The sequence below is a fragment of the Squalius cephalus genome (assembly GCF_949319135.1).
Source record: "Squalius cephalus genome assembly, chromosome: 1".
NCBI lineage: Eukaryota > Metazoa > Chordata > Actinopteri > Cypriniformes > Leuciscidae > Squalius > Squalius cephalus.
This window is the reverse complement of record NC_137122.1, coordinates 44351999-44379188: the sequence shown is the minus strand read 5'-3', so window position 1 is coordinate 44379188 and position 27190 is coordinate 44351999. Positions and strand designations below refer to the sequence as shown.

General features: G+C 38.5%; 3 protein-coding genes across 8 annotated transcripts; 2 read left to right on the top strand and 1 right to left on the bottom strand.

The window, feature by feature from the left end:
* Window positions 1-722: 722 nt before the first annotated feature.
* Window positions 723-13447, top strand: ubtf (upstream binding transcription factor). 2 transcript variants are annotated; one of them, XM_079874682.1, is made up of 22 exons: window positions 723-1309; window positions 2101-2211; window positions 3833-3886; window positions 4150-4322; window positions 4522-4605; window positions 4721-4876; window positions 5498-5562; window positions 5651-5774; window positions 5865-5975; window positions 6062-6195; window positions 6528-6669; window positions 6788-6829; window positions 7140-7253; window positions 7376-7528; window positions 7634-7780; window positions 8385-8495; window positions 8652-8740; window positions 8844-9033; window positions 9200-9247; window positions 11144-11209; window positions 11311-11433; window positions 11968-13447. In XM_079874682.1, exons 3-22 carry the CDS (start codon window positions 3850-3852, stop codon window positions 12067-12069), a joined length of 2211 nt encoding a protein of 736 aa, XP_079730808.1. In that variant the 5' UTR covers window positions 723-1309; window positions 2101-2211; window positions 3833-3849; the 3' UTR covers window positions 12070-13447. The 2 variants fall into 2 exon arrangements, with proteins under 2 accessions (XP_079730808.1, XP_079730807.1); XM_079874681.1 differs by having other exon boundaries at window positions 1302-1819.
* A 781-nt stretch (window positions 13448-14228) lies between these two features.
* atxn7l3a (ataxin 7 like 3a) lies at window positions 14229-21874 on the top strand. Of its 5 annotated transcripts, none has more exons than XM_079883615.1 (13): window positions 14229-14492; window positions 15078-15188; window positions 15475-15607; window positions 15721-15892; window positions 16369-16466; window positions 16615-16637; window positions 16757-16802; window positions 16914-16951; window positions 17066-17134; window positions 17936-17979; window positions 19131-19202; window positions 20147-20283; window positions 20371-21874. In XM_079883615.1, exons 2-13 carry the CDS (start codon window positions 15138-15140, stop codon window positions 20622-20624), a joined length of 1137 nt encoding a protein of 378 aa, XP_079739741.1. In that variant the 5' UTR covers window positions 14229-14492; window positions 15078-15137; the 3' UTR covers window positions 20625-21874. The 5 variants fall into 5 exon arrangements, with proteins under 5 accessions (XP_079739741.1, XP_079739743.1, XP_079739740.1 ...); XM_079883616.1 differs by having other exon boundaries at window positions 14257-14492; window positions 15475-15592; XM_079883617.1 differs by lacking the exon at window positions 19131-19202 and having other exon boundaries at window positions 20371-21873.
* A 702-nt stretch (window positions 21875-22576) lies between these two features.
* On the bottom strand, window positions 22577-26792 carry tmub2 (transmembrane and ubiquitin-like domain containing 2). The gene is made up of 3 exons (XM_079891418.1): window positions 26654-26792; window positions 25284-25802; window positions 22577-24028 (listed from the first exon to the last, which is right to left on the bottom strand). The coding sequence occupies exons 2-3, from the start codon at window positions 25784-25786 to the stop codon at window positions 23641-23643; spliced, it is 891 nt and encodes a 296-aa protein (XP_079747544.1). The 5' UTR covers window positions 25787-25802; window positions 26654-26792; the 3' UTR covers window positions 22577-23640.
* Between the last annotated feature and the right edge of the window lie 398 nt (window positions 26793-27190).

The following is a 27190-nucleotide window of genomic DNA, read 5'->3' as shown; positions in this document are numbered from 1 at the left end:
ACTTAAGACTGCATTTGAGTTTTGCCAAACATCCCATCAGGATTTCATGTTTAAATGTATTCCCTATTAGGTCTTTCTTAGTGAAAGTTGCTGTTAGAACTGTGGAAACTTGTTCAGATCAGGCGTCTTACTGGAAGATGATTCCATACTTCAACAGATACTGCCACAAATGCTGTTTACAGGTGAACAAAACACTATGAATAATGGAAGTCAGTGGCTACCGTCAACTGTTTGATTAGGCTACTAGCATTCTTTAAAATATCTTCTTTTGTATTCAACAGAAGAACAAAATTCATACAGGTTTGGAACAACATGAGGGTGAGCAAATGATGGCAAAATTTGAATTTTCGGGTGAACGATGCCTTTAATAATACACAGTATTGATAATGCTACATGATTTCCAGTATAATACGAAATACAACAACACACATTTCTTGTTTGGTGTCAGTGCAGGTGTGTTAGTATTGCAAGCCTTACTGTTAAGGGGCTGTGGTGGGGGTATAAAAGACAGAAAAGCACTGGCCTATATATATTCCCGGAGGCAGGAGTGCTGCTCCACACTGGACTCTGGCATTCCAGTGAAATGCGCACGTCACCGCTCTGATGTTTAACGAAGCAGCGCGCTCATTGGAAAATCATGTTTTCTCCAAATCAGAACGTCTTGATTGGACATCGCAGGTGACGCCCACAAACAGACAAGGTGGAGTTTAATTATTTAACGTGACAAAAAGATGTAGCTGTCAGACTGAAAATACTGAAAAGATGTTAAAAGTACACAACAGTTCACTCTTTACTTAATGCATTATGCACTTTGGGAGTTTGACTAAACGCAAGAATACTGTTTTTCTTTTCTTCTTTCTTTCTTTTTTTAAATCACACGTTAACATATTAATTCACTTCTTTTATTAAAACTTTACATTATCATCACGAAAAGAAAAAAAAAAGTGTTACAAACAAGCCCGAATCGCCACAAGCGCGTGCAGGTTTGATGGCGCCTCGGTAGCTCGTGACAGCAGCTCCGAGTTTATAATCCAAATGGAAGCGAAACCCGGGCGACCCATCCGTGATGAGAGCGGCGAGCAGGCAGGGGAGAGATTGAAAATGTGGATGTCGCCTTGGAAAGAGAAATGAGCGGATCGAGAGAGCTGCGCGCTGACTGGAAGGAGAGCGAGAGAGATGGAGGCGGGGGGAAGTCTCTCTCAGCTCTGCGGGGACTGGAGCGCCCGTGCCCTGGACCGGCGGCGCAGTGCTGGCTAACAGTCAACCCTCCCCTTGTTCCACCACCACTTCCACACACAAGCAGCGACAGGTAAGATCAAACCAGCGCCTCATCCTACCGACCGTTTGGCAAACAAACCTTGAAAAAAATCTTAGATGAAACGACAAAAAGAAAAAAGAGAATCAAAACATTTTGACTTTAGATCGTTGGTGGATTTTGTTTTTGTTTAAATTCGCGTTGACTTGGTGCAAGGCAACGGTACATTCCGAGGTCGACTTACCCGAATTTCCCGTATTGTGACTCGGGGAAAAACATCCCCCGTTTATATACCAAAACCGTGTTTAATTTCTGAATGTAACTCACTAACCTAATTTTTAAGCGCGATAAGGGCACCTCTATCGTATTTGGAGCCCTCGCGGTCGTCTTCATTTCCGAGTCAGGACTCCATGAGGCTCGTGGAGGAAAGAACCAGCCGCCTTTGGTTCGCCATCACGGAGCTCGGTCATCTCACCGTGTGGGCTTGTTTTCGCTTTTGTGAAAGCAAAGTTCGCCATCACATTTGACATTTTATCGGTTATCTGTGTTTGAGGAGCAAACCGGGTGAGTTCAGAACCCTTCGCGCTTGGTTTTTCTCTCGGTGGAGGTGAATTTGGCTCGCAGCGCGTGCATGGAGGGTAGTATGGCGGCTCTAGAACAGTCGTCACGCCAGGGAAGCGTCCTCTCTTCTCGGTTGTTACAATTTTCCATTGTGATTGTGAACAAAATGACACGTTTATTCACAGGATTGATTCATTTCTCACCGAGTTGATCTCGCCTGTCATAATTGTGCTTCAGTCGCCGCGTACTATGTAAAAGTAACCGTATATTTCTTCCATTTCTAGTTTCTAACCCTTTGAAGAGCCTGCTGCCTGCCATACGGCCGCACACACCGTGCTTTCACCCCGCATTCCTCGTCACTCGAAAGTCGGGGTAAACAACCAGATTTCTTCACGGTAAGAGGACCGTTTGGACACCGCTTACAGTTATTTTTATACAGCAACATGTAATAAGGATTGCTTTTAGCTGGAATTTTTTTTTTTTTTTTTGGTTTTATTTTTGACGACTGTGGTTCAGCTCTAACCAAGGCTGGAGAGGGATTCAATGCTAGTTATAGCCGGCTAGCTCCAGTGTAGGTCAAGTCATAGGTCGGTTTAACATTGTAACATTTTATTTTATTAAATGTACATTTGCAAGCTATCATTTGCAGCAGTTCCACACGTAACGTTAGACACCGACACTATCAAAGCTATTTTTGAGTTTATAATTTAAGTTGGGTAAATCAGTAAAACAGAATTTATTCATTAAACAGCACCAATTATATCATTTAGGAACATTTCCATATCAAATTTAAACATTCATTCTTAAATTGACCCTTATAAATACTTAAACACTTTAATTTTGACGTATTTTGCCTCGATACCTAAAGCCCCGTTTTCAAAGCTTTTGTTCAAAAAAGCGATTCAAATCCACAAAATAGTTTTTTTTTTTTTTCTCAGCATTTCAATGGTAGTAAAGCTCGATTCTATTCAAGAAGGGTCTGATTATCCACTGATTCAGAGCATTTCATGGTGGTAAAAATGCCCTTCATCCAGGGTCTGTTTTAAAGCTGGACTCTGCTGGCTCACGCGCCGCCATTACGCATTCAGCGAAGCGGCGACGCCTCGCCCTGGAACAAGGCTCGTGCCATTTTGTGACTAATTCAGTCGGCTCACACATTTGCGAAACGACATCAGATTATGACTAGCCCTCCATAATCAACCATTTTAATACAGTCGCTGTGTGAATATAAAGGGGGGCGACCCAGAATGCGTCCGTGGCGGAAGCGGAGACCCGCGCCCTGTTGGTTTGGAGGCTGACTCTGGTGCTGCATGCTTTAGCAGTCACTCATGATGATCCCTGGCTGTGTTTCCCCCTCTCGACGAAGACCGAAAGCAGATCCCGATCCGTGGTCAGCTGGTCCGTCTACAGGCAGCTGCCTGCCTATCGCCCAAAACGCTCCTTCCTCCTCCTGTAGTACCTCCCAGTATCCACTCGTCTGCCGAAAATATACTCCCAATTTCGAGCGACTACACGAAACGCTCGCCTCGAAAAGCGCGCAGAGTGCAGGAGAATCCGTCTCAAGTCTTAGTTCAGTAGACAAAATGGAAGATTAGACGGATTGGCTTGCTCTTGCTGGTGTCGACTGCAGAGTTATTTGAGATTTGAAACCGTCACAGGCAATGGGCTCTGTCTCACGATGGAGCGTAAACGCTTAGGGGCGGTGTAATGAACATCAACCATTATGTGTCGGGCTGGATTTTAATTCCACTTTTCATACAACAATTACTGGTTTAAAGAGAATTATTGAAAGCCATTAAAACTTATAATCTACTTAAGTCAGAAAAAAAAAAAATCCCCTCATGAATGATGCATTCTTTTTGTTGTTGAATTATTTGATGCACAATTAATTATTGAAAAAATGGAAATAAATTGAAAACTATATAGTGTTAAAGCCATGTAAGTACGAGTTTCAACCTTTTAACTCAATGTTTGTAATCTTTAACATAATTATTAACATAATTTGTTTTTCTCTAGAGTGATTAATCCTGACAATGAATGGAGAAATGGACTCCTCTGCTAAAGAGATCGGTAAGAAACATTAATCATTTAGATCAGTGGTTCTTGACTGTTTATGAATATTATTATACATTTAAATGTATCACCATGAACAATAATAAATGTAACTTAATGAAAAACTGTACAAGAAAATCTTTTTAGGATTTTAATTAAATACAAGTGAGCCTGTATTTAAAATTTGTGTAAATTAATATATAATTTTTTGTCTGCATGATGTGATGTGTGCACTGGTAACTCAGAGATCATTTTTGCCCTGTTATGTTTTAATGTTACAGTTTGGGAGCAGAATGACCTGTTGAAGCTGTTGGATGCCATGAAGGTGAATCTGCCAGATAAGGATTTGTCCAAGTACAAGACGTCCGAGTCCCATTTGGACTGGGAGAAAGTGGCTTTTAACTCATACTCTGCGGATATGTGCAGACAGAAATGGCTGGAAGTTTCACGTGAGGTACGCTAGTCAGTGACCAATGGGTTTCACTTGTATGCTGTAATGACTAGAGAAACATGCATCACAAGTGTGTCGAAAAAATTAATGTTGATAGTATTTGAAATATTTGATTTAAAGAAAAAACTTTTGTATGTGACTGACAAGTTATAGAATAAGAGAAATTGCAGTTGTCACATTGAGATTCCTGTTCCTGACACAGATACGTAAATTCCGCACCCTCTCTGAGCTGATCGTGGATGCGCAGGACTACGTCAAAAATCCATACAAAGGAAAGAAGCTGAAGGTAGAAAATCTTATTGCTCAGTCCTGAAAGCTTGGATTAAAATTTACAGAGTTTGTCCAGTGTGTTATTTGGAGCAGCAGCAAATGCTAACTTTTTGTGTATTTGTCTTCTGCAGAAACACCCGGACTTCCCCAAAAAGCCATTGACACCGTATTTCCGTTTCTTTATGGAGAAGCGTGCCAAGTATGCTAAACTACATCCAGAGATGAGCAACCTAGATCTCACAAAGATCCTGTCCAAAAAATACAAGGAGCTCCCAGAGCGTAAAAAAGTGAGTGCAGTGAAAATTGAAAAGAAAAAGCATTGGCTCTCATATATTAAATGATGAAATATATGGTCTATATCTGTTCACTAACATCAAATTTGATGTTTGATGTTCACAAAGCATCAAAAATGTAATCTTAATGTGTTTAAAAGGCCACCAAGAGTATGTGATTTTTGCATAAGAGTGGTTTCAGTTGTTGTTAAATTTTTCTGTCAATTTATAATACATTTTAGAACAAAAGTTGATTAATCAACTTGATAAATCAGGATTTGTTCGTGAAAACGATTGTATGCAGATTGCATGCACAAATTTGTGCGCATGCATACTTAGTGAATGAGATCCATTGTCTGTAAACATTTTTCAAGAACTACTATAAAAGGGAAAATGTTATGGATTTTTAAAATTGGAAATTGATATTATGGGGATATTGTAATGGTACATTAAACGTTAAGGATGAATCTGGTGTTCAGTTGATTTCAAATCTGTTGCATCCCTTTGAAAAGAAGAAAATATTTTCTGTTTGGTCTGGTTCAACTATTGTTTTGAGCAGTACCTTTCTAGATCAGTCAACATAGCATGCATTGTTTTGTCTGACCTGTTTGTTCTGACTGAACCTTTCGTCAACAGGAGAAATACGTGAAAGACTTTCTCAGAGAAAAGGAGTCTTTCATGATCAGCATGATGAAGTTCAGGTGAGTGACTTATTGACACTTTACCATCTCATTTACATTTCTAAATCATCACTTTTCTCTAAAAAAGTGTTTATGTGTGTTTTATCAGGCAGGATCATCCCGACCTTCTAGAGAACGTTAACAAGAAGTCCAATGTTCCAGAGAAGCCCAAGACACCCCAGCAACTGTGGTACAGCCATGAGAAGAAGGCCTTTCTCAAAGGACACCCAGATGTAAGCTCTACACACACTCGCTCTAGAATTTGCTGCTGACTTCTTCATACACATGAATGCTGTAAAACACTTGTGCTTATACCTCTCCAGGCGACCACCAAAGACATCAAGGATAGTGTTGCAAAGCAGTGGCCACAGCTGTCAGACAAGAAGAGGATGAAGTGGATCATGAAGTCTCTGGAGCAGCACAAACTGTATGAGGTAAAGATGCTTGCATTTTTCACAGCCTATTTGCCTGCAAGTAGCAAGCTTCTCTGTAATGTTTGATCTTTCCCGTCTTTGTTTAGGGGACAATGCGCGAGTTCATCCAGCAGCACCCAGAGTTGAACATCACGGAGGAGGACATCGTAAAATCCACTCTGACCAAAGCAGAGAGACAGCTTAAGGACAAATTTGATGGGCGGCCCGACAAACCTCCTTCGTAAGTTTACCTGATAATAGCAATATATACTTTCTCATTTTTGGGGGGGTGGTGAAATGTGTCCTGGACATGTCATGTTTGTGTTCTCCTTTTCTTTCTTGTCCTATTATGGTATTAATTCATAATTTTATTTTAAATTTATAGTAGTTTTGTTATCTGCCTTTTCCATTTTTTTAAATGTATTTCTGTTTTAGTACTTAAAGACGCATTTCAGTTACAGAAAGTGGTTTTTAATAGATTTCTTGTATGAGTTTTGGGACAGTTGGTTTGAAGAGGATTTTTTTTTTTTTTTTTTTTTGTCTCATTCTGTTTTTGTTTTTTTTTCCTCTCAGTAATGGTTACTCAATGTTCTGTGCTGAGCTGATGTCCAGTATGAAAGACGTTCCCAGTACGGAGCGTATGGTCATGTGCAGCCAGCGCTGGAAACTGCTCAAACAGAGCGAGAAAGATGCTTACCAAAAGCGCTGTGAACAGGTCTGTAACACACTCTTATTTTGCACCCTTCCATCTGTTGATCAACCATCTACAAGCCAACATGGATACATATGGAAGATTTTCAGTCACTTTAATATTTAATTTTTTCTCTACACAGAAAAAGAAAGAATATGAAGTTGAGATGAATCGCTACTTATTGGTAAGTATACGTTTATGACAACAGACCCTCAGCTCTGTATGTGTATTGCTTGAAACAATTTGCGGTTGCACTTTATTTTAAGGTGTCCGTGTTAAAGTGTAATTATAAATTTAAGTGCTGAGTAATATTAAGTAACTACATGTACTTACTATATGGTTAGGTTTATGGTTAGTTGCATGTTATTATGCATAATTTAAAGTTATTACAATAGTAACTACATGTAACATATGTAACAATGACACTGTAAAATAAAGTGTTACCCAATTTGCTACCTGATTTGCATTTTAATCATGTTGCCTGTGTATCCCAGAGTATCTCAGAGGAGGAACAGCAGAGAATAATGTCAGAACAGAAGATGGGCAGCTTTAAAAGGGGAGGTGGTGGCAGCAGCCCTGCTTCTAAAAAGAAGAGCGCCACAGCAAAGGTTAGTTCACCTGTCAATCATCTTTGGGTTATTGAGGGATCGTTACTTAAATTAGCTTAATGTAACTAGAACTTCACTTCCTTAATGCCTTCTGTTCTTTTTTTCTCTGTTAATTTTAACAGTCTGCAGAGAAGCCCAAGCCCCCTGTGTCTGCAATGTTCATTTTCTCAGAAGAGAAGCGCCCAAAACTTCAACAGGAAAGGCCTGATCTTTCTGACATGGAGCTCACCAGACTGCTAGCCCGCATGTGGAACGAGCTCTCTGACAAGAAGAAGGTAATAAAGACACATTAGTGATCCAGAGATGTTAAGATCCTTCCGTCACTGTATTGGCCGACTACATTTTTTTTATTAACTTGAATGTTTAATCATTCTTTATAGGAGAAGTATAAAACTCTGGAGATGACGCTGAAGGCAGACTCTGAAAAGCAGAGCAAAGAGGACAAAGGGAAACTACCAGAAACACCCAAAACAGCTCAGGAAATCTGGCAACAGAGTGTCATTGGAGACTATCTCGCCCGGTTCAAGGTATGAAATCATACATGCAAGAAGTTAAATTGGGAAAATTACCTACACTACTGTTCAAGAGTTTGGGGTCAGTTTTTTTTTATTTTATTTTTTTTTATTTTTTTTTCTCTTACAGAAGTCTAGTACCAAGGGCTGCATTTATTTGATTAAAAATACAATAAAAATCATTCTAATATGATGATTTGGTGCTCAAGTAACATTTCTTATTATTATCGATACATACTGTTAATTATACCTTTGTGCTGCTTAATATTGTTGTGGAAATTGGGATGCGTTTCTTTATTCCAGGATTTTTTTTATTTAATAGAAAACCATTTATTTGAAATAGAAATCTTTTGTAACTTTATACATTTCTTATTCACTTTTGATCAATCTAATGTGTCCTTGCTGAATAAAAGTATTAATTGCTTATAAAAAGAGAAAAAAGTCCTGCCCTCAAACTTTTAAACAGGACTCTATGCCTAGTTTTTTCTTGAACAGGCAACATGAAGCAGTCCTGCTCACTAATGGCTGCACAAATATTTCTACCATAGAAAATTGTCTACCTAATTCTCTGTTTGCTATAGTTTTCTCCACTGATCTCTCCCTCTTCTTTAAATGTCAGAATGATCGAGCGAAAGCTCAGAAAGCCATGGAGGCCACCTGGAACACCATGGAGAAGAAAGAGAAGATCATGTGGATCAAGAAGGCTGCAGAGGACCAGAAGAGATATGAAGTGAGTCCAGACAAATCCAAACAACATTTTGTGATAGCCAAGCCACATTTAGTAGAGTATCTGATCATGCGTCTACAACCTACATGTTTTTCTTTAGATCAGGGCTTCTTGTGTGGAAGATTTCATAACCTTTTTTAATTCTTCTGTTTTATGCAGAGAGAGCTGAGTGAGATGCGATCACCTGCCCCAGTCTTTATCATGGGGAAGAAAATGAAATTTGATGGGGAACCTAAGAAACCACCCTCGTAAGTTCATTCTGTGTATCTGAGTGTTGGTGTGTTTGAGGAAGCTCAACGTTTCTTCCCTTCCCACTCGTTCTAATCGTGTTCTCTTCACCTCTGACTACAGTAACGGTTATCAGAAGTTCTCTCAAGAGATGCTGTCGAATGGTGAGCTGAACCATCTGCCCATGAAAGAGCGCATGGGTGAAATCGGAGGCCGTTGGCAGCGACTCCCTCAGAAAGAGAAGGACCATTACAAAAGGATGGCGGAGGAGAAACAGAGGCAGTACAGAGTGCTTCTCGAGCAGTGGCTTGCGGTACCCCTATATCTTTATTATTATTTCAATTTTAGAGCAACACAAATAACTTGATATAAAGATCTAATATATTAATATATTTAGCCATTGATGTTGTGTTCTTTTTAAAACCAGCAGTTTGTACATTTTGAATTCAAGGATATTAAAATGATTTTCTCCCTCACAGAGTATAACACCACAAGAGAGAGCTGTGTATAAAGAATATAACTCACTGGTGAGTCATAAATGTGCATTTCAGTCTATTTGCTCAAAATGTATATACATTAGTGCTGTTAAAGGGTTACTTCAGGATTTAGCATTAAGCTTTGTATTAGTAGAAAACCTGTAGTATTTTCGAATTACCATGCTTTCCATCCTCATATCCCCGTTAGACAAGAGATGTATGTATTTTTTGTCTGGAAAAAATCCTCCGATGACGCAAATATCGTCATTTTGCGTCATCGGAGGATTTTCTGGACAGAGGCTAAAGACTACAGCCAGTAGATGGCGTTGTTCCGCATGTTTTCAGCCCGCCCATACAGGGTGGGATCTCACTCACAGAATGTACAGTACACAGTGTCAGCCGTCTTTCTTTGGAAGCTAAGCTAGCAGGCTCTTGTTCTGTGGAGAAAGCTGAATAGTAGGAGAAAGCTGAGAAAGTATCCTCCTCCTTTCCCCGGACTTGTCCGGCGGGCGAGATCGTTCAAAATGTACGGGATTCAGCTTTTGCTTTCTGCGGTCGCCATTCATTGTTTAACGTTACATGCACACCTTTCAATCTAACTGAATTAATTCCGATTGGTGAATTTGAATGTAGTGTTTACATGAACGCTAAACAAGTGATCGGTTGATGTGCGTTTTACCATTGTTAAGAAAAATTCCCGCTCCTCCGTGAGAGATGCGAGACCCGGCGCGTCTCAGAAATCATTGCACCGGCCTCGCGCTGTTCTCCCGCGGCCGTCAGCCTCGTCCTGCTCGCCACTGTAAACATGAATGAATGGCGACTGTAGAACGCAAAAGCCGAATCCCGGACATTTTGGACGATCTCTAATCCCTCGCAAACTCATCACGTAGGCTAGCTATTGTTGTTGCTAGCCTACGCACTCTTACCGGTAGGCGTGGCCTCCTAAGGCAGCGAAGCAAGTGCATTCTGGGAGTTGTTGTCTTTCATCCACATAAGCCAAAAATACATTTTCTGGCTTTTCTCAGTCTAGAAAGCTCCAAATTCAAAAATTTCTTCACATTTCTTCTACTTAAATGACCTATTTTAAATACACATTCATCTTCCCAGAGGTGAAGTATCCCTTTAATCGATTAATAAAATTAATCACATTTTTTTTCTGTAATTAATCGCACCTCTCATTAAAGTTTAATATTTTTTTATTGTAGTAATTTTACATTTATTCTCCAAATTAATGTAGAAACAACATACAGTATCACACATTTAAAAATGTTGTTTAATTAATTACATCTTTTTATGAAAGAAGCATCACCGATACCAATACCGCTACTGATGTCTCTATGAAATAGATTCTTTTTTTTTTTTTTCAATTTAGCTGTAATAGCAATTCAGCATTACAGTATAATTTGATTTGAACATTTATTAGGCTTTAATAAATATAACAACTTTTAATTTAAATGAACTTAAAACAATCTTCTCATAAACCCATTACAATAAATGTCACATTTACCTGCCCTTCAATCTATCAGGGCTCAATTTTTTTCTATTGGCCCAGTCAGACCGGTTTAGATTTTTACTTGAACAGAAAGTTATTGTTTTCATTGGTTTTGACCTATGTAACCTTGTAAACAGTGCTTTAAGATTATCAGGTAGGTCTAACGGGTATGAATATATACAGATAATGAATAAAGTTATCAAACTCCATGGTCTTAACTGCGTAAATTATAAATTAAGTATAGATTAATCCTTATTAAAGTTACAAAAGTTATTCAGTCAAGAGCAGTGAGTGAGTGATTTTCTCTTTTTCTTTAGTTTAAAAGCATTTGACGGAAAAATGGATGCTGCGTTAATTGTGTTAAATATTTTTGTGTGTGTAATATTATATTATATATTTCAATTTAATATAAAACTTCTGCCTCTTTAATTTTTTCTTCAACTTTTCTTCTTCAGAAACGGAGGAGCACAATAAAACCTGGTGGCACGAATGCTAAAGTGAAACCGAAGGCCAAAGTATCGGTGAGTTTGATCGTACAGTCTTAAATGGCTCTGTTGGCCACTATGTATATTTTTAGCAGCATGTACTGATTATTCTATATCATTGGTGACCTCGTCCAAAGGAAGATGAAGAGGAGGATGATGACGACGACGACAATGATGATGATGAAGAGAAGGAATCTGATGACGGATCATCCTCTGATGACAGTGATGATGATGATGATGACGACGACGACGATGAAGATGTAAGATTTTAAAGCATGCTGGCCACAGGGGTTTGGAGGGGGAGGGGGAGGGGGATATTGAAATGAGACTTTGATTAGTGATTAGGGGTGGGCAATATGACCGAAATCTTGTTTCAGAATATGATCAAATTTATTTCCCAATAACTATATATCACAATATAGTTATTTATTTATTTATGAATTTGTTATTTAATTTAAAATAAGAACAGAGAAGAATATTACAAACAACAGAACAAGGAAACAAATGAAATTAAGTTTCTTTAGTGCACTGAACTCTTAACATCATGCACATTTTATTCTTTATTTTCTCATTCATGCATGTTTCTTTGTCACTCTAAAGTGTCAATAACTTTAGTTAGTAGTACTGTGCTACGTGTAAATATTAACATGCTGCGATATCAATGATTTAGCAAAATCTCTAACAAGACTGATAATGACACAATATATTTTGTCATACCACTATTAGCAATACGGATGCATTTGTTAATCACAAAATATTTGAAAGAAAAATAATATTCCCAAATTCACTTTCAGAATGAAGACATGGAGGATGAAGAGGTGGAGGATAAGGAGAATAAAACAGAAAGCAGCAGCAGTGCTTCCAGCTCTGATTCATCAGGTTCAGACTCGGACTGAACCAAAGCCGAGTCAGGCTGAGCCCACAGACTGCCAGAAACGCTGTGAACTGAGCCATGAGCCGGGGGTCTGAGCCTGCTCTGCACTGCGCTCTTCCCACCACAGGAGGGGGCTCACCCCGCTGTCACACATCTGCGCCGCCTCACACAGTCTTTTCCTTCTCTTCTGTTCTCCCCTGCACTTTTGGTTTTATTCGTTCCTCCCTCAATGATTTTGCTTGGCAGGTTTTAAGGCATTTTAGGCAAAACACACAATGACGTATAGTCTAAATTCCTGAACACCGCTGAACACAGAAAAGGGGGTTTAGTGCTCTGCTATTGGCTTGTAGTCGTCATGAGGTGTTATTAAAATGCCCCGTGTTTATACTTTAAAGGTTGAAAGACACAGAGAGCACCAGGTGCCATTTTCTTTTCTGTAAGTGAGCCAAAGAGTCTTTTAGTTTTGCAGATTATTTCGGGAGGTACAGGGGACCAAATAATTGCACTCTGAAGAATGTCTGCTTTCTTTTCCTCTGTCTGTACCTCTCCTGTTCTTCCTAAGGGTGTTGTTCCACTCCTTTTCCTGCTCCCTCCATTTTTGCTTAGGTGTTTGTTTTAGCTTCTTCATTTCAAAACAAATGTGGTATTTTCAGGAACAATGAAGCCATTTTGAATGTCGCCCCATGGACCCCGCTGGTCTCGCACTCGGCGCTTGTTCACAAGGCGTTGGTGCGCTGCTTTTACCTGCACCTGATGAGGGGTTAAAGGTGAAAATGGACTATTTATTTTTGTCCTGTTATAGGAATGCTGCCCGTAGCAGTTTTGTGATATGGATGTGATGAAGCCACAGCAAACGGGCTGTTCATTCAGATAATAAAAATGACTGATGTTACAGAATGAGGTCTAGTTTATCGGTTAATTGTTCTGCAGCACAAGCAAAGTTCTTCTTTCTTCTTGCTTTTGTTTTTTGCAGATTGGGCACCAACAAGGTTTTTTTGTTTTTGTTTTTTGTCATTTGTTATTAATGGTTACGTATTGTTTGAAGCTGACTTTTTTTTGTTTTGTTCCTCTTTCCAACCACTGTTTTATTTGGTGCTCCAAAGAATTTTTTCTTTTTAAAACGTGATTTTTATGTTTTAAATATGATGGATGTGAGTTACCCCACAATTCAGTGCACTTATGATGGAATCCAGTGTTCTTTCAGTATTTCTCTTTCTTCATTTTACCCATCAGTCCATATTGTTAACCACTTCACAGGTCTTTCACGCACCAGCTCAAGGAATGTAATGGAGATGTTTTATTTAAGAGAGGGGTATCGTTAATTTGTTGTGTGTTTATGTATATATGAACAGTTTTGAGGGTGAGGGTATATCCTCTCATTCCAATGTCCTGGCCTAAAATGGCAATTTAACTAATTTGTAACCCACAACACAGCTTTCTGCGCTGAGCTACGACCTTTACTTAGTCTTTTTTACGCAACCCTCAAATTGATAGGGGCACTGTAAATGAATTTTTCCTATCAGAACGTTGAACCCTGATGATTTGCATAAAAAGACAAGCAAATAATTTTGATTTGGTGGGGATTGCTGTGAAAAAAAGTTTGCTGTACCAGACTTGTAACCTATTCTAGTGCCCTAAATGATTAAGGCCTGTATTCTGCATAAAGTTCTTGGCTCAGTTTGAAAAACATAATTTGTTTCTAGATGATTTGAATGATGGGCCGGGATTGACCTTTCAAGATTTGTTGATATTTTATAGGATTTTGAGACTTGCAAATAGACTTGGGTTGGGTTCAGTGCTGTTGTAAGGTATTTGTACATATAGCTTTCTTTCTTTTTTTTCCTTTGTAATGAGTGAACATTATTATGTTTGTATTTTCAGTTGGCTATGCAATATACTGCTGTAGCCAAAACGAGTTTGTCAATTGGGGACATGTTTTTAATTTGGTAAGTTTTAGGTTTTTTTTTTTTTTTTTTTACCCCTCCCCATGTTTGTTTATTTTTAGAAATGGCAAAAAAAAAAGAGAGAAAAAGCTTAAATTTGTAATACAGATTTGAAACATTTGGACGTTTTCTATAGCAAGAGATGTTATATCCCTGCAATTTACAATTTGAGCAAATAAACCTTCTCTTAAACAGTTCTTCTGGTTTGTTTTTAATATAGGAACTAATTCAAGGCAGCAGAATCGATGTCACCTAAGATCGGTATTAGACTAGTGATGCCTAACTGGAGCCAAAATGGCAGCGTTGTTTTATTTTCAAACATCATCTGTACTCGAGTGACTTAATCAACCAGGCATCTAATCGTTTATAACATTTCCATTACCTTAAGATAACATTTCCATTATCTTCACAAGTTCGTTCGCTTTGAGCATGTTTGTTTCATGTCGTCTTTAAGAGAACCGCGGGTGTGTGAATGACACAAGAACCGGCCCGTTCAGTCTGGGTAAGTAGAAACAATTTAAACAAGTAGCGCGACAAATATGCTTTACTGCGCTCGGCGTCAGTTAATACTTTGTTCCACATTTTTCTACGGTTTTGAAACAATGTTGCCAAAACCCGCCCATATGATAGAGAAAACAGGGCAGTGCGCCAGTCGTACCTGTCAACTATGTTACTGTGACAGTGTTTTCATTTGTGTTTAACCGTTATTAGGTTTAAATACGCAGTAGTTGTCATACTGGACTGCTGTTTTTCTGCATAATTGCAGTGTCCGCCCATGTTCACCCTATTCCCACTATATATCCGCTTGATGAGAATAGAAATTATTAATAAAAATGAGAAGCGTGTTATAAAAGGGACGTTATAGCCTAGAATACGTTATAGCATTTGAATGTAAGGAAAAAAAGCATTTAATGAATAATAAACAATTTACGATGTGCACAAATTATCATCAAACGGCTGTATAAAGTGTTTTCAAATGCTGTCATTTTGATATGCTATATCTCTTATTCCAATGGTTGTTGGTAGTTGGACTACAGTACTATATATCATTATTTGCCTGTGATGTAATGGGCTTTGTGTTTTTCAGTGTTTTCCACCCCATTCTCTATTGTCGACAATGAGAGATCCCCTACAATAGTTGTTGCAAATGAAAATGGAGGATATGTCTCTGTCAGGCCTGGATAACACCAAGCTAGAGGTAAATGATTACAGAGAATGGGTCTCATTTATGAAACGCATGCAGAACAGTATTTTTTTTTTGTTATTCTAAAAACTAAATTGATTCCTAAATAAAAAAAGTCACAAGAATGTTTTAATTCAGGCTCACCAGTAAGATTCACATTGTCAGATACAAGTTTTAATGTGTGTGCGCTTTAGCCCAGGCCCCAAAAGTAGTCTGTGTCATAAGAAATATGATTTCATATGATCAGTTTAACTCGTATGATTTAACTTCTCTTTTTTTTTCTTTTTTTTTTTGTGTGTAGGCCTTGGCTCATGACGTTTACTCTGACCTAGTGGAAGATGCCTGTTTAGGGCTGTGCTTTGAGGTGCACAGGGCGGTCAAACAGGGCTATTTCTTCCTGGATGACACAGACCAAGAAAGTATGAAGGATTTCGGTTAGTCAATCACAGTGTAACACAAAAATACACTAATTCTTTATTCCTAAAGCCTGGCATGCATGCTTTTGAAATTTGTCTCAACTATACTGTATGCTTTCATATTGATTTAGAAATAGTGGATCAGCCAGGTGTAGACATCTTCGGTCAGGTGTACAACCAGTGGAAGAATAAGGAGTGCGTGTGTCCCAACTGCAGTCGGAGTATCGCGGCCTCTCGCTTTGCTCCTCATCTGGAGAAGTGTCTCGGGATGGGCCGCAACAGCAGCCGAATAGCCAACCGCAGGTCAATGGACTGTGAAGTCACACTATTTAGCTCACTTATACATGTGAACTAACATGAACATTTGTATTAACTAACATCAACAAAGGTTAATTCATGCTGTAAGAATATATTGCTCATTGTTAGTTCATGTTAGTTAATAATGCATTAAGTAATGTTAACAAATAAGTGTTTCCTTTCAAATGAGTTTTTTCTCATATGAAATGCATATACATTATTTAATAAAGGGAATGCTTGAATATTTGACCAAAATTATTTACCCACCCTAATGTCATTACAAATCTGTATGCTGTTGTTTTCTTCCTTGTTGTTTCTTTTTTTTTCTATGTGATTTTGTTCAGTTGACTCATACTGGTGGGAAAATATGAAAAACATTTCTAACCATTATTTGCCAGATGGAGAGATTTTATTGTTCCCTGAGGGAAATTTCTAGTGAAAGTTTCAAAGCATTGAAGGCCGTTGTTCTGCTCTTTTTACAGAATAGCCAGCAGCAACAACACAAGCAAGTCAGAAAGTGATCAGGAGGACAATGACGATATCAATGACAACGACTGGTCCTATGGTTCAGAAAAGAAAGGTGAGCTCATCCAGTCTGTCTTTCTTTTTTCCCCTCACTTCCCACACCACGTTTTGCCTCCAAATGTGCCCCATTGTTTTATTTAATTTAATGAAGCCTTGATTTCAATAATCACTAATAACAGTTTATTAACCTCTTATTTTCACAGCCAAGAAGAGAAAGTCAGAAAAGGTATAAAACTTTCTTTGAGACATGCACTTGTTAGAAATGCAAGCCAAATATTCTAAATTATAATACATTCATTTTGTATGTTTGTAAATGGTATTAAAATAAATCTTTGTGTATCTTAGAATCCAAACTCTCCCAGGAGATCCAAATCCCTAAAGCACAAGAATGGTGGGTTTTATTCTGATTGAACTTAGCAGTTGTTTGTCCAGCTAGTGCACTATTTGACAGACATCAGGCTTCACTTGAACATGTTACGAGTGTCTTTTTGTCTCACTGCAGGAGAGCTCAGCAGTAGTGTAAATCCAGACCTGTACAAGGTGAGATGGTTAGCTAAAGTATTTTAACGTGTATAACTTTGGTCATCGCTTACACAGTTGCATTAATAACTGTAGTATTACAGTAAATATTGTTTCACTTTCCCACTCATGTAGTATAACTACAGCTCTGGCATCAGTTATGAGACTTTGGGACCCGAGGAGCTGCGATCCATACTGACCACGGTAAGCAGCTCATTCTTAGACTATTTACCATACAGTATTTTTTTTCTTCCAAAATAAAAATGAATGCTAACAAAAATGTAAATAATAATAATACTTTCCAGAGTAGATGCTCATCAGTTACCTACACATTGTGTTGAGGCTTACAAATAAAAGTCATATAATGAACACATCCTTTAATTATTATTTACAGTGGAAATAAAATCTTAATTTAATTAATCTTCAAAAAATTAATTCTTAAATATAAGTGACTAATTTTGTTTATTTATGTAATATCATATCTTCTATTTCGACTATTGACATTTTTTTCCAACATATAGCTTTTTCAGTTTATAATGCAGGTAAATTCAAATCTTTATTATGTTTTAAGAATATACACCTGACTATTGTGGTGTGACAATTAAAGTTTTTTTTGTTTTGTCAACCAAAATTATTTTATATGGATTCAGTGGTAAATTCTTGTAAAGTGTAATCAAACAATTCACTATATTAGACCAATAAGAAGGGCAATCAACTGATAGTTTGACCGTTCACAATTATTAGGATCAGCTGGTAAATGTGCCTATTTGACCATTATTTGACCACTTTTCAGAAGTGGTACCTACCTTCCCCCTTTAGTCATTTACAAAACCTGCCAAAATCCTTTTTTTGTTAATTTTGTGTTAAATAAGTATTCAGTTTCAGTTCAGCTGTCTTGCCTGCTATCATTACATTGTATATTGTATTTATTACACCATCTATATCAGCCACATTGGTCAACCACTACAGTTTCCCCCTTGCTAACAGACCTTCTTTTTTCCTCAGCAATGTGGAGTTGTATCAGAGCACACAAAGAAGATGTGTACTCGGTAAGAATTCAGTCCATATTTGTGAACTAATAACTAAAGGAAATCATAAAAAAAAAAACATCTGTGATTTTTCTGCAGTCTTACAAATGCACACTGTGGTACACTCAGTCTACTGACATTTAGAGCTTCTTTCCATTACCTTATTGACTATGAAAGAGCAGTCACCAAGTTTGTCTTTCCTTGGCCAGCAGAAAAAGTAAGTATTTTTCCACAGCAGGCATATATTATGAGGAATAAAAACTCGCTGCTGAAGGCCGAAACATCTGTGAAACCAGTCTAGGATATTTAAGGGCTTTGCACATGCTTAAACCTGGGTTAAAGTCTTTTTAAAACTCAGTGTTAACACTTCTTTTAACCTTGAATTAAGCAACATTTAGATGTAGAACTGTTTATAGCTTCTTTTTTTACTTGAGTTCCTATGAACATATTTCATAATAAAAAAAAAAGAGTAGAAGACTGATTTAATTAGTCATTGAAAAAAAATCATTAGAATAACATATTTGCAAGAAGGTAAAAAAATGAATAAAATGAAATCCTTTTGGAGTGAGTCATTCCTCTAATGAATCCTGTGTCATGTGATCAGAAGTACGGTGAACAGGTACAGTCAGGGGGACAGTTTTTCACTGTTAAGTTTTGAGAATGTGTTATGTATTATTAGTGTGTGTGTGTGTGTGTGTGCTTCTTTAGAGCCAAAGATTGATTGTGCATGTGATGTGTGAACACATGATCATTTCCATTTACACAAATGAAAAAGATCATGTTATGTTGGGACTGATTTTAAGGAACACAACTGGCAACTCCATATAAACCCCAATTTTTTGATTGGTGTCCACTTTTCAGTTTTCTTACCCGTGTCATTTGATTTGGCCTCTCTTATTTTAAAATGTATAATTGAAATAATCTGTCTCCATTCCAATTGGACATAAGAGTACACCGTTTCCCAATTGGACGGTCATAGGTTGTTTCAAAGCACTGCCTGTTTTTACGAAGCAAGAGACTTTTTGAACATCAGCCAGCACTGAAACCCCTTTCCCTAATTGCTAATATCTAACCCTAGAGCCCCTTTTGAATCCTGCTGCTGGTGTTCACCTAGTCTCTCGCACCGTCATTGTCTCTGGTGCAGTGCGTAATGCCACGTTGTGTCCTGGCAGGTCCCAGCGGTGTCCCCAGCACACGGACGAACAGAGGAGGGCAGTCAGGGTCTTCCTCCTTGGGCCGTCCGCGTGAGTTTCACCCCTTTTCCCAAACCTGACCTCACCCTGACAGAAAAGAATCAATGTTACCCACCTGCTTTCCTTTCCTTCCCTCTCTTAATATAGCTCTTTTTCATCCAGCTCGTGATAAGTTTTTAGCAGCTGTCCAAACAAAATAGTGAAAAACGAATAGGTCCTAGTATTGAGACCTGAGGCACATCAGCTTAGTCTGCTGTGATTTTTTGTTTTGTTATGTGTGTTGTGAAGGGTAACATTTTACAATGAGGTTTTATTTTTTAACGTTAGTTAATTACATTAGTTAATACCAACTAAAAATGAATAATACAAACATTTATTAACCTTAGTTATTGTAAATTTCAGGAGGAGTCAACATTAGTTGTGGAAAGCCAGTGTGACTGCAGATTTTGGGCAGTCAAAGTTGACAGATTTCACAGAAAATAAATAATTCTAATAAATGTAAAAAAAAATGTATTGCTCATTGTTAATTCATGTTAGCTAATGCATTAGCTAATATTAACAAATGAGACCTTATCTTGAAGTGTTACCACCGCAGTGATTTTATCCATAGTTATGTTCAGTTTAAATGATGACCTGCTCAAGCTTTGTTTTCCTTTTTCATGAAAAAGCCCAATTTTACTAGTCATCTTCATTCATTAACTCAGCATAATACTGCCATAATCTCAAGCTTTTGTGGACTCATTTACAGTAATGCACATCACGGATTCTGTCATCAAGAGCAAGTTAGAAAAAGTTCTTTAGCTTCACAATTTGAACAATTATTCAATGTGCAGTTTTAACCTGTAGAATAATGGGTGACAAAGGAAACTATGTCGGATCATCAGCAAATGTCTCTTTAGTTTCAGATCTTTTGGTTGTTTCTTTGAACTGGGGTTCTTGGTAAACCATTTCCTTGTTCAGCATTTGGTATTCATATCCTGCTTCCTGTTTGATAGATCGACACTACCCAACTCTGATACAATTTTGGAAAACGATAGCTATGATGCCCCTGATGGCCAGCTCATCATGTCCCGTCTCCAATGGGACGGCTCCTCTGATATCTCACCATCAGACTCTGCATCTTCAAAAGCTAGTGAGTTTTTCAAAAATGCTTTTAAAAACAACATGCTCTTATATTTGACCCTTTTTCTTTTTCACTCATTCGCCGTCCCATTCTCAGGCACCAATAACTCTGAATCTAAGAGACCTAAGAAAAAGAAGAAGCCCAGCACGCTGTCTCTGACTTCTGGTGGAGGTGGAGGAGAGAGGGACAAAGGGCAGGAGCGAGAGAGAGGAGACAGAGAGAGAGTAGCAGGCGGCGGGAGCGGTAGCGGCAGCAGCAGCTCCCAGAATGCACTGGGCTTGTCCAGTCGTAAAAAGCGACCAAAACTGCCAGTTCCTCCAGCCCCCAGCATCTACGATGACCTGAACTAATGAAACTTGCACACACTTACACACATATTTTCTGATAATGACTGACTTGATCTCTGGTTTGCACCATTTCAAGGTACATGAACGAGACGAGACACACTCACTGTTGAACGTGTGTGTAAGAGAGGAAAGGTCTGGGCGGCATTTCAGGCATTTGTTTCTGGGGCAAATGAGAACATTTGTTACGGCACAGTGTTGCACAGTGAAAAGTGAGTGTTTTTGTGACTAAATGTGATTTTTGTATGTGGATGTGAGTTGGAGTGAGAATTTATTTAATTTTTTCATTTTGCTATGCAGTTCACTGTCATTGTGGTATTGCATACTCCTGTCTGTATGTATACATGAGATTTGGGTTTACAGTGACACATGAAAATGTGCCATGGTGTGCATGAGTGAATGGGGTTGTTGCAAATATTTTGTCCCTGGTGGCTCATGTAATACAGTCGGTTAATCTGTGCAATGTCCTCTACTGGTTTTAAAGGGTGTCTTTTCATCATATTGTCTTGCTAATGTTACTGCAACCTATTGATCTCAGTGGCTTTCTGCTAATACTCATACTCTCTTGACAATGTCTTGCTAAATAATGGACTTGTATAGTGCTACGATAGCTTTCTGCCAAATCTGTGGATACACAATCTTTTGCCTTTTGTGTTTCTTTTGAAGTTAATATTCTTGTTTGTTGTCATTGCTAATTTTTCTTGTTTGATACTACTCTATTTATTTAGTCTGCCCTGTGAATGTTTTTATAATCATGGCTTTTTGATCGAACATATGCATTTTCTTGGATTACAACGTGTAAATGGCCGAAAAGTTTGTGATCTTAGAGCACTTACGTTAGATATGTTAGATGTCAGCTTGTTTTGTTTGAAATATGTTTGGGTAAATTTTTTTTTATTTATTTTTTGTCAGAAATGCAAATAGTAATTGAAGATGCACTTAAAATGGATCAAATCCAGCCCATATAGACGCCTTGTCGGGGTTTTTTTTTTGGTAAAGTTTTATTTTTGTCACTGAGCTGTTTGTGAATTTTGTTGCTTTAAGTTTAAATAACCTGAGAGCTTTCTAAGAGTGGGAATGGAAATGTCTGCATGATGGAGGGAAAAACAAAGCATGGTACAACTTACACAGGATATGCCATTGCTGTGAGTGGATGTTTCTTCTGTTATGCTGAGTTATTGCTCTCTTTCTCTCAATGGACTGTAGTATCTCTGTAATAGTCTAAATAAATGTCTCAGGTTTCACAATTTCCTTTCCTTTGTTCTCACGATCATTCTTAAAGAGATGCTGTCATAACTTACTGACAATCATGTAACCAAACCTTGTATGACTTTATACTATGACTTTTACCAGCAGCTATCACCATGTAGCCCAAGACTGGTTGCCCAAGACTGGTTGCCCACGGAAGCTAAGCAGGGTTGAGCCTGGTCAGTACCTGGATGGGAGACCTCCTGGGAAAACTAAGTAGCTGTAGGAAGAGGTGTTAGCGAGGCCAGCAGGGGGTGCTTATTCTCTGGTCTGTGTGTGTGCTAACGCCCCAGTGTAGTGACGGGGACACTATACTCTTAACAAGCACCGTCCTTCAGATGAGATGTTAAACCCCAGAAAAAATCCCAGGATGTCCTTAAAAAGAGTAGGGGTTTATACCTGGCATCTTGGCCAAATTTGCCCATTGGCCTCTGTCTATCATCATGGCCTCCTAATCATCCCCATATAAATATATATATATATAACAATTATTATTCTATGGAATATATTCTATCAAGATATTTTGAGAAATGTATTATTTTTCCATAGACTGGAAATCAATGGGCTTGAAAATTGTTCGGTGTTTTGCTGAAGAAAGCATTGCATACAGCAGGTTTGGACCCAAATGGGGATTTTCCCTTAAAGCCTCATCATGGATTTATGGATGGTGTTAATTGTGTGTGTGGATAAGACAACTTTAACACAACAACTTTTTTTTTTTTTCAAAGATAAGCTATTTTATTCTGAATTACTGCATCAAAGCAAAAACAAAATGCATTTTAATTAAAGAGGTGCTGGTTGTCTGTTAAAGCAAGGGTGAGAATACATAGACCAGTTTTCCCCCTAAACCATTTTGGGGTTTCCCCAATTTCTGACAATACTGAGAAAAAGTGTGACCCATTCATACGAGAACCATCATATTGTCAGAGAGTTTTAAGGTTCCTCCATAACTCTCGTGATTTATCTACAGTAAATACATTGCTTATATACAGATTTCACACAGGACAAGAAATTATTTGCTTTGTTATCAGTCACATATGAATTGCCTATTAATGCAGTGAGTTTTCTATAGACTATTTAGACTAAAACGGTCCAGATGCTTCTGTGTTGCTTGCATGTAAAATCTTCAAGTATGAAACTCCTAATTGATTACTATGAGTTGTAACTAGCAGCAGACATGCTGAACCAGACTGTCATGTAAAAACAAGTTTGAAATAAATACAGATTTCAGTATACCTGGCAAAAGAAAAGAAAAACATCCTTCAATCACAAACATCAAAAATCAGATGAGTAAATCAAAAAGGAAATTAATGTCTCACAACATCTGCTAACTGATACATCACATCTGTTGTTATTTGTGCAATAAGACTGATCATATGACTTCTTTTTCTACAACAGATGATAGTGGTGCTAATACCGGTGAAGATGAGACACATTAAGTGATAAAAACCATCAGCTGACTGCAATTCCTCTAAAATAAAAGCCCGGTCTGACATGGGACCCTAACTTCTCTTTACACAGAGAAGCTACACTTTAGGCTGAGATTAAATAATTATAAAGCTATTTTTTTTCTCCAAGAAGCTAAATTATACAGCAGTGTTGCTGCTCACAAAGCTGAAAGCACAAGCACACACTCTCACCCCACACACGACTTCAGTCGTCTAAATGGCACCAGAACCCTCGAGGGCTCCCTGAGAACTTTCTCGGCTACCACTGACTGCTTATTTTCACGTCCTGTCGTTTCGTCTTCCTAATATTGGCATAATTCGTCCTCTCATCGACTGTGCATGCCGAAGATGAGGAAGCTAAAGAAGACCGTGACCCCAACCAAAGAGATGGTGGCCGGGGCAGTGAACAGCTGGCGGTAGTTGATTCGGAAGTACCAGACCACGGCAAGCAGCACCACGAACACGGGGATCACCAGGCTTCCTGTGCTGAGAGCCAGGCCGGCCGACCGCAGCCCTCCGCTGAGCATGGAGCCTCTCCCGGCTCGAGGGTTCTCCTCTGCGGCCGCCTCACGCAGCGCCTGGGCTTGAGAGATGTGACAGTGCAGCACGCTGTTATGGGTGATGTTGAGGGACAGGAGAGAGCGCTGGGGGTCCTGCAACAGCTGGCCCTGGTAGATGAGCTTAATCTGATGTTCACGGCCAGAGAAGTACTTACTGAGAGAAAGAGAGGGAGAGAAATCACTGAGTGAAAAACAAGATGCTTTGTTTGTGCAATGGAGCAACATGTTTATTGAGTTTGCAATCTCATACTGTCTTGTGACTTGCAAGTGTAATAGTATTAAAACAGACAATTTGATTTTTTTGATTTGTAGCAAAAACTTGATGGGTCATGTGGACAGCAAAACATTGTGGACTACTCATGTGCGAAACAATGCATAAAGAATTTTTATAACAAGAAATGTTAAACAAACTAAATGTAAACATTTAAAATGACACTACTGTTGAAACGTTTTGAGTCAGTAAGATCAAGACATTAATAATGTTACAAAACAATCTTGAACTTTCAATTCTTCAAAGAATTCTGAAATAAATACATCATGGTTTCTTTAAGCAGCACAACTGTTTTCAACATTGATATTAAAGAGGAAATGTTTCTTGAGCAGCAAATCAGCATATTAGAATGATTTCTGAAGGATCATGCAACACTGAAGACTGGAGTAATGATGCTGAAATTTCAGCTTTGCATCACAGGAATAATTTATTTAAATTTTAATAATATTTTATAATATTATGTTCTCTTACTGTATCTTTAGGCAAATACATGTAGCCTTGATGTGGATAAGAAACATCTTTAAAAAAACAACAACATTTAATTACTCAGTAATAGCTAGATAGTTTGGGACCAAATGTTGGTTTGTAGATATTAATCAACTTACATTTAAAGAAAAACCTTCACCAAAAATGGCCATGAGTTGGTGAGCTTGATTTCTCCCCCAAAATCCATTCAACTAATCAATTCCAAATTCTGTTTCAGCTATTCATTTGCATCATCGTTTAAAAAAATGGATCGTGGCTGTTTGGTTAAAATGATGGCTTCTAAAAATACCCCTTTTCTTTCATTTCAGTGGAAATCCATAAAAATCAAGGTATATATTGAATATCGTAAAAGGATGAAAAATGGTTTTAATATTTTTTGCACAATCCAAGTTCTGCAAAGACTCAAATCTTCATGCATAAGAGACAATACTGACATATAAGTTCAAATCAGACTTTAAACAAAGTAGTTTTCACGTTGGTACAGCTGACATAAAGATCAGATGATGTCTTTACCAAATTTCCTTTTTTTTGTACCAAAACGTGGGAATTCCTTTCCTACAGCTGAGAGACTGAGCATAGCGATTTCTCCCATCCATACGCAAGATCATAACTAGGATATTTTCTCACTACTTCCTGTGTGTGTTTGACTCACCTCTTCAGCACTCCAACAGTGTCCTGCGGTCTGAGCACTGCCAGCTCCTCAGTGTCATTTAGAAACTTCAGTCTCACCGTGATGCTGGTGGCCTCGTCCTCGGACTCCTCTTCCATCCCCTCTTCGTTTTCATCACCTTGAACATAGCTCACTTTCTTCCTCCCACCCTGAATATCCAGCAGCTCTTCTCCAGGCACATCATCTCCCCCATCCGGCCGGCCCTCGCCCTCTTCTTGTTTCTCCTCCTCTGTGGGCTCCTCGTCCGGCTGCTCGCTGGGCTCTGAGCTGGGAGGGGAGCTTGCATAACTGTCGTGACCCCCGAGGCCAATGAGGGAGGCGTGGGCACCAACGGTAAGAATGGTTCCCAGAATGTGATCTCCACGGTCAGCCACGTGGGTAGACAGCCAGGCAAGAACCACGGCCAGGAACAGGACGACCACGCCACCCAAAGCCGTAGCCTCCTCCCCAAGCCCGTCAAGCACAGTTAGAGCACACACCGCCATCCCAGCCCCTCTCTACCTGAGCACACAGGTAAGAGAAAGATCAAGTCAACATAAAACGCATTCACAAGCCATTTTACTTCTGTAATGTGACATATTTCTACGTTAAATAGGATATTCAACAATACAAAATACTGTTACAATACATTATCCAATCAGATAACAGGGCTCAGTGATGTCATCCAAACAGGAAGGATGTATCAAAGTCTTTTACAATAATACCAGGAAAGTGTATTAAGAAAGCAAATAGTCAAATAGAATTTCATGTTGAGTTTAAAGAAGACTTCTTAGTCTTGGTGAACTACTTGAATCTGATAGAAACATCTACAGTAGTGTGTTGCGTGGATCGTAAAGATCCTTAACTCTGTTACGTTACCTAACATTAAGCGACACACTTCTTAACTGCATTAGACAATAAGCCCGGTGACACAAAGTACTGAGTGTCATATACTTTTATTTGAAAGTAAACACAAATGTGGTGCTGCATTAAAACTATAATTTCCCTCTTTTATGTTATGTTATATATTAGCTCATTAACGTTAGTTTGAAACACACTGTTATCAGACAGTTTGTACCTTCGTTTAGATGTTCGCTAGCGGTTTCGCTAAAGCCATGAACCTTTAACAAACATTCACTGTTAACGTTACACATTTAATGTCGCCCACATGGAATAAAACAGACTTACAGTCTATATTAAACACAATTGAGACGAAAAACGAGCATAAAATATATTTAATAAAAAAAAAAGATCTTTGTTTTGTCTGTCTGGAAGGGAAGGCAGCTAATCATTTAGCGGTGATATAGGACGACCTTGATTCGCGAGTTTTAACAGAACACTGGTTCTCTAAACATATATTACAGCACATTTACCTTCTCCTACTTCAGATCATTCTGGATCGACGCTGTTTTAATCCCTACGCCAGTTGAAAGACGCAACACTTCGCATAGAAATAAATAAACACACGTACAATCTCACGCGCACGCGCACAGCTGACGCTCAGCCTCAGTCAGAGTTGGGAGGTCACGTGATTGGCAAAACATTCAGTGATTTTGTGAAACCAAAGTCTGCTCTTTGGTGAAAACAACGTAATGCTCAATATCTCACTTCTACCTTAAATAATTAAGTACATAAATAAAAACAAAAAATGTACAAACCCACTTGTGTAATGGGGAAAATCACAAGGTTTCAGGGTTGCATGAAAATTCTGGGACAGATATACATTTTATGTTTTGGCTATTTAAAATATGTCTGTACAGTTAATTATTGAAAAATATGTTGTGGGGCAGTTCTTTGTCAGGAGCTTTAGTGTGTTGTTGTTTTAGTGTGCGTGGTTTACGATAAATGAAGAGCAATAACTGTTTATAGATTTTGACACACCACCATCAAAGCTGCAATAACACATTCAG